At 31.5% G+C, this 11,375-nt stretch overlaps 1 protein-coding gene across 3 annotated transcripts; it reads left to right on the forward strand.

Annotated features, from left to right (window-relative positions):
* The first annotated feature begins 7,106 nt into the window (after positions 1-7,106).
* Positions 7,107-10,507, forward strand: LOC105774744 (beta-glucosidase 46). Of its 3 annotated transcripts, XM_012597309.2 has the most exons (12): positions 7,129-7,892; positions 7,987-8,053; positions 8,153-8,211; positions 8,300-8,375; positions 8,467-8,541; positions 8,623-8,710; positions 8,798-9,050; positions 9,125-9,240; positions 9,313-9,571; positions 9,647-9,749; positions 9,843-9,951; positions 10,068-10,507. In XM_012597309.2, exons 1-12 carry the CDS (start codon positions 7,752-7,754, stop codon positions 10,303-10,305), a joined length of 1,584 nt encoding a protein of 527 aa, XP_012452763.1. In that variant the 5' UTR covers positions 7,129-7,751; the 3' UTR covers positions 10,306-10,507. The 3 variants fall into 3 exon arrangements, 2 of the variants coding, with proteins under 2 accessions (XP_012452763.1, XP_052488206.1); XR_008196685.1 differs by lacking the exon at positions 10,068-10,507 and having other exon boundaries at positions 7,107-7,892; positions 9,313-9,563; positions 9,843-9,888; XM_052632246.1 differs by lacking the exon at positions 8,153-8,211 and having other exon boundaries at positions 7,744-7,892.
* Positions 10,508-11,375: the final 868 nt, after the last annotated feature.

Genomic DNA, 11,375 nt, shown 5'->3' on the forward strand with positions numbered 1-11,375 from the left:
TCTTCGACGGACCTTCCTACTCTTCGCGCAACCTCTTTATCCATGAATACATAGGGCTAATATTTGTATAATCATCTAGCTTTATTACAGCTAAAGCTGGTTTGCTTGCCAACTTTGACAGGTTCTAATGGCGAATACCTATTTACCCATACTTTAAAGGAATTCTTCCTTCTTCTCACATATACTCTTGTTAGAATGCCTCTATCAAATACACTTACCATAGGAATTTGATGAAGCCACTCATTACCATGCCTGTTCACTTTCGCAAACATGCCACGCTCGTTTTGTCAAACTACTCGCTGCACAAGTCATACAGTGATTTCCCTTTTTGTGCCCTGACAGACATTCTGCTTAGTATCCCGCTGAACTATCCCATGTTTATTGTCCCGACAAATTATCCCATTTTTAATGACTCCGAGAGTATTTAAACCACTTTCGAGGTGTTGTTCTGTAGAGCTTATATATCATCGTCACAGTGTCGCCCCATAAAGCCTGCAGATCGTCGTCAAGGTGTTGCTATATGGAACCTATAAACTAATATCACGATGTCACCCCGAAGGACCAATCGATAATTGTCGTCATGGTGTCATTCTAGCGAGCTAATAGATAACCATTCCACGATATTACCCAACTCCCTTGAGTCCCAACACAATCCTCCCATTTCTCCATTACGTTATCTTTCCCTATATTCGTCTACCCAGTCAAGGTAATCCCTCCAAGGTCCACATACAATAAAAACATGTTTTACACACATAACAATGCACTTATTTCTACAAAATATAGTACACCATATATCAATACGATAGTATAAACCGCATCTTGCATACTGAGAGCATACTTGCAAGTATTCATATTTTCCATAGCATAATGCATGATTATCCTACTCGTTCATTGTGATCACACACATCAATAGAATTTACACTGAAATCACAACAGGTATACGAACAAAACATTCCAACACAACAAAAAAAAACCTAAAATGGAGTGTAGAATCTCACCTAAACTCCTTCATCCTCGACAAGTTAAATTTTCCAAGCGCCAGAGCCTCTTTTGTCCTGGCATCTAAGCATGACAACTACATATCGGTTAAACTGAAGATATTAACCCGTTAAAACCCAGAATCCAATATAGTACAGAGACTTGCAAGAAGTCTTTACTACCCTCTTTCTCTAATTCACTAGTATATAAAGACTTAAGAGATTATTGGTCTACTGGGTTTCTCTACTTTCCAGACTCTCGTCTCACAATTACTGCCCCATGCAGAGCTCTCCATGACTTTCTATTCTTCAGAGCAACCAAAGAAGGCAATGCAGAAAGGAAGAAAACTTAAACACAATTGAGAAAATAACCCTTTCCACATTCACCAACACACACATATATATATCCCTTTACGCATGGTCTCCACCATCCCTTGCTAATCATTATGCCTCCCACTAAGGAACTAGTTGGTTCCAACTTAACTAAACCAGAATTGGGATCCAATTGATTTCCAATTAGCCATAAAATTTTCTAGACTTTTCAATAGATCTCGTCGACTTTCTATATTATTCAATTAACTCCCAACTCTTTCTTAATTTCGGGCTTTAATCGGAACCGGGTGTGAAAGTGATAGTTCCTTTTATCGACGATCAAAACTATCCTTTATGATTTCCAAGATCTTAGACAACAAGATGCAAAGGTTTTATAGGAAGCTTCTTTTATTTAATGTTTCATATCTGATTTTTTTAGCTAATTCATGATCAATTATAATTTTTTTGATTAACTTAATTTTTTTATGATCTTAGACAAATGGTGAAAGATTTAATATCAAGTATGGATTTTGATTCGTGCTCTTGACATTAGGGTGTCTTAGTATCATATAAGTTATTTTGAAATAAAAGTTTTCTATCGATGAATTTGAATTTGCTTACTTTTGATAAAATCATTAAGACTCAACATTGAACAAGAAAGTTGCTATTAAAACTTTCGTAGAAGAAAAAATTGAGGTAAATTTCATTTATCACATTACATGCTTATATGTACCTGTATTTTTGTTCATAAAATTTATTTTCCTTATATGCTATTTGATAATTACTTGGTAATTATATCCGAATGGTGATAGATTAATTTTAATGTTATAAATTGATAGATTTTAAATCACGATTCATAATATTATCGATCATTTTTATTTTCAAGGCCTAAGGTTCATCATAATATTTGACCTTGCATCGGTTCTTAGTCATCATTAAACTAGTTTTTTATATTTTTATTTGATAGTTTCAATTTATATATATATATAAGTTTTCTAAATTCTAGAAATAATGTGTTTTTGGACTTTGATATTGTTTAAAATTCTCTTAATCAACAATGATTGAAGTTATTACATATATTAATAAAATCAAGATTCTTTCACACCAAACAATCAAATATTATTTCACATCAAACATGTTTGTTTAAAGTCATTTTAAAGATAAATTCTAAGGAATACCTAAATTGATTTTTGGGTTAATTCTAATATAGAATTTCAAGTATAGTTGTTGCCTTTTTAATTCTTTAATTATTTTGGTTGGAAACATTTTATAAACTTAAAATGATTATTACTATATTAATTTGGCGTTGGCATTTCTATGCACCTTATTTGTATTAACCGATTGTTGTTTGATAAGAAGCATAAAAAAGGTTGTGTGGTTTGATTTTGTAAATTCCTTGTATTTTTTCTTACTATACAACCCTTAAAAACATGTTACTTTTGTAGAGATGTTAAAGGTAGTTCATACGTTTTATATTATTCAATTTGTTAATTATTTAGAGAAATGATATAAACAATTATAAGTGGAAAGGTTTTAGTGAACATGAAATGTATTCTTTTGAAGTATATTTCATCCATGTCTCACGATGGTTTATGAAATTTTTGCTAGCACTAGCATTATATCACTTTAGTATTTTAGATGTTAATTTTATCCATACATTTGATTTATAATAAACTCCATGCATGACTTAACTATTTCTTTCTAGTTAAGATTCAAAACTCTTGTGAAAAGTGTTTTAAAGTATTTTGAATTGATCTCGTGCTTTCTTATGGCTAAACAAAATAATGAGTTATTTGTCATTATTGACAAATAGATAATAATAATAAAAGGTGGATGATTCAAATGTTACTTCATGTTTATTTTAGAACATAATGATCAATGATTTATACTAACTAACCATTTATTGAAGCGTATGATATCTATATAATTTTATTAGTAAAGAATATGATATAAACTTACATTATTGCTCGAATTATTTTTTGCACATTCCTTGAAGTGAATGTCTACAATAAATATAATAAATTTTATAATCATTTTTATCATTAAAGTCAATTTGGACATTTAAAGTTTTGGCATATTCTTTGAATTAAAGATTACAAGTAATTATTTGCAAATTATATTTCTTTTATTAAGTTAATGACATTATGGACTTCATATTGATGTAGACATTTTCGTAAGTAAATGTCACAATATTGTTTATATGTGGATACAAAGTAAAAGGAATGACAATAAAATTAACATTTGTCAAAATTTATATTGACATTATTAGTACAATTGAAAAGCATGTTAAAGTAAACCAAAAGTTTACTGATACAAATACATTTACTACTTGGTGTGACCAGTTAGACCATTTTGGATCGTATATGATGCGAAAATTAATTGAGACTTCATCTGGACATTTATTAAAGAACTAGAAGTTTCTTTAATTTAAAGAATTCTCATGTGTTGTTTGTTCTCAATGATAATTGATTTTTACAAACTCACTGGCTAAAGCTGAGATTTAGTGTCTTGCATTTTTTCAATGAATATGGGTTCATTCATCCATCATGTGGATGATTGTGATATTATATGATTTTGGTAGATGCATCTATAAAATAATCACATGTGTTATCAACTTGCAACCTGTCGCTTGCGAGATTGCTTGTCTAAATGATTAATTTTAGATTATGCAATTGAAACAATTCATATTGCTAATTCTAGAGAATTTACGTCCCAAACTTTCAATAATTATTATATGTCAATTGGGATAAAAGTTGAACATTCTGTAGCCCATGTTCATATATAAAATGGTTTAGTTGAATCGTTTATCAAACGCCTCCAACTAATAGCTAAACCATTATTTATGATAACAAAGCTTCTTATTTCAAAATGAGGTTATGTTGATTTACATGTTGTAAAAATCAAGCCAATAAACTATAAATATTCCCCTTTACAATTGACTTTTGGTCATGAGCTAAATACTTCATATCTTAGAATTTTTGGATGTGCGATATATGTTTCAATTGCTCCACCACAACACACAAAGATGGGTCCTCAAAAGAGATTCGGAATATATGTTGGGTATGAACCTCTTTCTATAATTAAGTATGTTGAACCATTAACTGGAGATTTATTTACTACACGATATTTTGATTGTCACTTTGATGAAACAACATTCCCAACATTAGGGGGAGAGAATAAAAAGTTGGATGAATAAAGTACTTGAAATGAATTATCATTGTCTAAGATCATTATACAAAGCAATATGAACCAGAAGTTCACTAGATAATTCATTTTACAAATCAACTGTCATATTCATGTACTGACCTAAAGAGAATTACAAAATCTCACATACCAACTGAAAATGCTCCAACATCGATTGATGTCCCAATAAGACAAACTCTTAGTACAAAAGAAAGTAACCCATGCTTAAAGCATGGAAGACCAGTCGGTTTCAAAAATAAAAACCCTCGTAAAAGGAAATGAGTAAACATTCAAGATGGTCATATAGTGGAGGCAGGGATTCCTGAAGAGACCTATGACATAACTAATTATAAAAATCAAGAAGAGATTCAAGTACCTGAAAGTGAAAATAAAAATGATAAAAATAAAGAAATCTCGATAAGTTAAGTCAATACGAGAAAAATATGGAATCGAAAAAATATAGTTGCCAACAACAATTTTGCTTATAATGTTACTATTGAAATAGAAAAAAAATGAGGATCCTTAGGCTAAATCTTTTAAGGAATGTAAAAATAGAAAAGATTGGCCAAAATGGAAAGAAGCAATTCAAGCAGAATTGAATTTTCTAAACGTGAGGTTTTTGGGTTTATAGTCCAAACACCTAAAGATTTAAATCCAATAGGATATAAATGGACATTTATGTGAATACGAAATAAGAAAAATAAAGTCATAAGATATAAAACACGACTTATAGCACAAGGATTTTCTTAAAAGTCTGACATTAATTAGTAAGAGACATACTCTCATGTGGTGGATGTAATCACGTTTAGATATCTTATTAGTCTGACAGATTGATGCTATTACAACCTATTTGTATGGCTCACTTAATACTGAAATTTATATAAAAATCCTTGACTGATTTAAAATCCTAGAAGGATATAGAGTTCCCCAGAAAAATTATTCGATGAAAAATTATCCAATTTGTCCATGTGTCTTTATAAAAAGGTCTGGATCAAATTTTGTGGTCATTTCTTTTTATGTTAATGATCTAAATATTATTAGAACTCTTGAAGAGCTTCAAAATGCATTAAATTGTTTAAACAAAGAATTTGAGATGAAATATCATGGAAAAATATTTTTTTTCTTGGCCTATAGGTCGAACATTTAAAAGATGGAATTCATGTCCATCAGTCAACTTATACGGAAAAGATCTTAAATAAATTTTACATGGATAAAACGCATCCATTGAGTATCCTGATGGTTGTATGATCGTTAGATGTAAGTAAAGATTAATTTTGTCCTTGCAAGAATAATGAAAAATTTCTTGGTCCTGAGTATCATATCTACGTGCCATGAGGGCATTAGTGTATCTTGCAAACAACATAAGACCTGATATAGCTTTTGATGTAAACTTGTTAGCAAGATTTAGTTCTTCTCGAACACGTAGACATTGGAATGAAATTAAACATGTATTCAGATATCTCATAAGGACCATTGATATAGGATTATTTTATTCAAATGATTTAAAATCTCTATTAGTCGGCTATGCTGATGCTAGATATTTATATGATCCACATAAAGGTCGATCTCAAATGGGATATTTATTTTCATGTGGAGGTACTGTCATATCATCGCATTCAATAAAGCAAACATTAACTATCGCCTCTTCAAATCATACAGAAATAATTGCAATGCATAAGGCAAGCCAAGAATGTGTTTGGCTAACGTTATTGACCCATCATATCCAGAAGATATGTAATTTGTCTGTACAAGAAAGATGTCAATTATCGTATATGAAGATAATACATGTATAGCTCAATTGGAAGGTGGTTACATCAAAGGCATTGCCAACCACAACATTTGAAAGACTAGTATACAAAATTGAATGCGTCGACTCAAAGATGTAATGTGATGTTGCCATTAGGGGGAGTCTAAAACAAATTGTACTCTTTTCCTTTAACCAAGGTTTTGTCCCACTTGGTTTTCCTAATAAAAGTTTTTAACGAGTTAGCTTGCAATAGAAGATTGTGCATTCTTTTTCCTTCATTAGATTTTTATCTCATAAGGTTTTTTATAATAAGGTTTTAACAAGACACATTTTCATTGATGGACATCTAAGGGAGAGTGTTGTAAATCCATTGATAAATGGATGTCCATAACCCCCCCAAATTATCCTATTGTATCGCCTAAAAAATAAATATTCATAACCCCTAAATTCATTATCTTGTAACCCCTAAATCATTTATTAGGTGCCTTAATATTAGTCTTTAATACTTTGTAACTTTTAGTTTTCAAGCACTATAAATAAAGGGATTTTAAAGATTATTGAATGTCAATGTGAAAGTTGAATCATCTTCTATATTTATTTTACATTTTATAACAACATTTCTTAAAACAAATATTGTTTAGTTTATTAATGTGGAAATGATTGTTTCGAATGAATGGAATTTTAAAAGGATGAGATTCCCCTCTATATATTCTGTTTCCATCATAATTTATTGCGTTCCCCTTCTTTTTTCTCTATTATTATCTTCGTCAACATCGCATCCAACCTTGTCAGCATAACAGTATCTTTTTGGTGTTTTCTTAATCTTTTTTTAGTGCTGATACTGTTTCTTCATTATTGGATGTCTGCCCAACTCCTTGTCTAGCTCCATCTTTTCAAACAACCTCTGCTGAAATTTATTTATGGTTAAAAAGAACAGGAATTGGAGATGAAGAAATTACTTTGGGTTGGATTTTTATAAGTAAACTCCCGAATGCATGAACTCCAAATAAGAAACTGCACTCCGAAATGAGATTAAGACTCTACAAATTCTAAGATACCCTAGATTGTCACCTTATCAGAAAAATCTCGTGTAGTTCCAAAATTGTTGCTTTTCTTAAAGAAGAAGAAAACCGTGGAATGAAATATGTTAATTACACTATGGGAGTTTTTGCTTAAATTTGTTCAAATGAGATTCTGTAGTTGCTAATGAACAAGAGTTAGGCTAAGATAACTTTATTTAGTGTAGTTTTGGTTCCGCCAATGATTGTTGTTTAGGCTTTTGTCATTCTCAGCTTTTTTCTCTTGGCACTAGCTTTCCATGCCAATTCCAAGCTCCAATTCTTTATTTTTGTTTCAAAATATCTGTCCTCTCAATGCGCATATATGGACATGAAAATATGATTCGTATTCGATACTCTGTTTAAATTTCTCCTCCTGCATCAGTCACTTGGCACCCCAAGCTTTCTTCAGTGATTACTCATACTAAACTACTGAAGCAGCAGAGATTATTGTTTAGCTTTTGTTCTCTTGTTATGGAGTTCTCACTCTTTGTGCTAGAGATGTGTTTCACAATTACAGCATTACTATGTTATCCAGTGTGTCTACAGGGGAATCCAAATGCATCCCCGTTCCCCAGTAATTTCCTGTTCGGAACAGCCTCTTCATCTTATCAGGTTCCTTTTTTGCTTTTTATCAGTCTCTTTTTACAGTTTGTTTTTAGCCACTAATGGATTGTTTATCATGTTTTCATACAAAACTTTCTCCCAGTTTGAAGGAGCATTCTTGAGTGATGGCAAAGGCCTAAACAATTGGGATGTTTTCACTCACAAGCCTGGTTAGATTTACTCATATTATACAAAGTTCAATGCACATGTGTTCTATCTGTTGTTCCTTTGGTGCTCAAAACAGTTATGTGGGGGGGGGGGGGTTACAGGCAATATTATGGATGGAAGCAATGGAGATACAACTGTTGACCATTACCATCTATATCAGGCAATAGTTTCAAAATAAGACTGCATTTTCTTCAAATATCTAAACATGTTCCATGAAAATGAACAAGTTTTATATGATTTTGAAACAGGAAGATTTGGATTTGATGCAAGACATTGGGGTCAACAGCTATCGCTTCTCCATCTCATGGGCAAGAATCCTACCTAGTGAGTTCTGTTTCATGAAAACGAATGAGTTTAACATGATTCGTCTTGGCTGTTTCTTTTAAGTCTCTTAATCTCAAAATGACTTGTGCAGAGGGAAGATTTGGAAGTGTTAATAAAGCTGGCATCCATCATTATAACAAGCTCATAAACAGTCTTCTCCTTAAAGGTCTCTCTCTAGTTCCCCTTTATGTTACTCAGGTACGGGTTTCTCCCATGTATTTGGAGGATCTAACTTTTTGTGTCACAGGGATCCAACCCTTTGTGTCATTGACTCATTACGACATTCCTCAAGAACTTGAAAATAGATATGGGGCATGGTTAAGTTCCCAAGTACAGTAAGTGGCAATCAATTTCCTACAATTCCTTGTCTTGCTATCCTATCTTCATTTGGCTACCATCAATATAGATTTGAACATTTTCAGGGAAGACTTTAAGTATCATGCAGATATATGCTTCAAATATTTTGGAGACAGGGTGAAGTATTGGACTACCTTCAATGAACCTAATGTTGCTGTAATAAGGGGCTATAGATCAGGGATTTACCCACCTTCTCGTTGTTCAAGCTCATTTGGGAATTGCAGTAATGGGGATTCTGAAAAAGAGCCTTTCATTGCAGCCCACAACATCATCTTGTCACATGCAGCTGCTGTTGATGTTTACAGAACCAAATACCAGGTAAATTCAATTACTCAAACCCTGAGCAACAAAGTTCAATGTTAAAAACCATAATGTTTCATTGTAATATGTAGAAACAACAAGGAGGTAGCATTGGAATTGTCATGAATGCCATCTGGTATGAACCTATAAGCAATTCCTTAAAAGACAAACAAGCGGCTGAGAGAGCCCAAGCTTTCTACATGAATTGGTAAGAAATCAAACATTCAGAAATAAAATTAAGAGCTTTCAGGCCTTGCTTTGACTTTCTTTACAACTTCAGGTTCTTAGATCCAATCATAATGGGGAAATATCCTAAAGAAATGCAAGAAATCCTTGACTCCAATTTGCCTTCATTTTCAAATCATGACCAGGAGAAACTAAACAGTACTGGACTTGATTTTATTGGTATTAATCACTACACCTCTTTCTATACAAAAGACTGCATGTTTTCAGTGTGTGAACAAGGACCAGGAAATACCAAAACAGAAGGTTTTGCCTTAAGAACAGCTACTAAAAATGGGGTCTTCATAGGTGAATCAGTATGTAACTTCAACATATACCCAACTTTCCCGTTTCCTAGAAAAACACTAATTTTTGCATTTGGTTCCATGTAGACTGCACTTGATTGGCTATTTGTTCATCCTCAAGGAATGGAGAAGATAATAACATACGTAAAAGAGAGGTACAATAACATCCCAATGTTCATTACAGAAAATGGTGAGTTGAAAAACAGAACTTAAAGTGTTATCACTTATCATTAGCATTAAACCAGTACATTTTTATCAATGATTGTGGTTGTTCTTTCATTAGGGTTTTGTGAGAATGACAAGTCGGATAGCCTTACAGAAGAGACAGTCAATGATGTGAACAGAGTGGAATACATAAGTGGCTACATGGTTGCCCTTGGAGCAGCTTTGAGGTAATAATTTTGTCGATATTTTCAGTACCATACTACACATCTTAAGAATTGCAAACAAACCCAGGATTTGAGATAAATTATCCTTATAATTTTTACATGTTTGATGGAATAAGCAGGAAAGGAGCAGATGTACGAGGGTACTTTCTGTGGTCCTTGTTGGACAATTTTGAATGGACATTGGGATTTACAATTAGGTTTGGCCTTCACCATGTTGATTTCTCCACTCTCAAGAGAACACCAAGAGGATCAGCAACTTGGTACAAGCAGTTCATTGCCAACCATACTGCTGAGAAGATTTTAATGCCTCAACATTATCCAGGGAATCAACTGGGACAACATTTCAATACCATTTGAAAAACTTTGTTCAAACTTTATCTTATTAGAATTGGTCCATAACCAATGATCATGGCCGCTGATTTCTGAACCCTGAGAATTATTTATTGGAAATCTAGAGTCTGCTATTAGTGCTAAAGAAGACAAAAAAGGGTGCTAAATTCTGTACAAAGCAGATTATTTGGAGTTAATATGCATCTTATCATCGAAGTTTTCAATTTCACTTTTCAATCCCATCAATATTGCTTTGAAATTTTCCTTTTACCCACCAAAAAATACATGAAAAGAGTTTGAAAATCTGATCATATTCACACTCAAATTTAAATAGTATAAATAAACAATCTTAATTAAACTGATGTGACAATAATATCATATCATATATATATATGATATAATAAGGTACAAAACTATATAATAACGACAAGTGACGTATCATTTTTATTTTACTTTTATATTCTTTAAAAATAATTTTGATAATTAAATTTAATATATTTCAAATTTTAATTTTAATTTTAATTTTTAAAATTATTTTCAGACAGGTTATCTTAAAACTTAAAATATAATTAACCAAATTTATTTTTAATTTCAAAATTATACTTTTACTTTTTTAAAATACACTATCTAAATAAAAATATTTTTATAAAAACAAAGAAATTATTAACCATTATAGTTTTTAAAATATTGTTAATTATTAAACAAGTTATTACTATTCTTCATGTAACGACTCGAAGGTCAGTGGTGTAGAAAAATGTTGTTACGAAATCTCATTTTCGATGTTCAAGCCTGTAAATATTATTATTTAATATTTACGAGATTAATATCTGAGTTAATTAAGGTTTGATCCTTTAATTTTGTTAATTGGATAGTTAATTGTGGTATAAAGACTAAATTGTAAAAATTATAAAAGTTAATTGTTATGGATTTTTATTTAATTGAGGGACCAATAAAGCAATTAGACCTTATTTATAAAGCCAATTGGTGGTGGATGACAACTTTCATCCACCAATATAGTTAATTGTCATTATGATTTGTTAATTAAGGTTTAATTAAATAATTTATAATTAATTAATTATTAATTAAGGTATATAAGT

The sequence above is a fragment of the Gossypium raimondii genome, chromosome 6 (genome assembly GCF_025698545.1).
Source record: "Gossypium raimondii isolate GPD5lz chromosome 6, ASM2569854v1, whole genome shotgun sequence".
NCBI lineage: Eukaryota > Viridiplantae > Streptophyta > Magnoliopsida > Malvales > Malvaceae > Gossypium > Gossypium raimondii.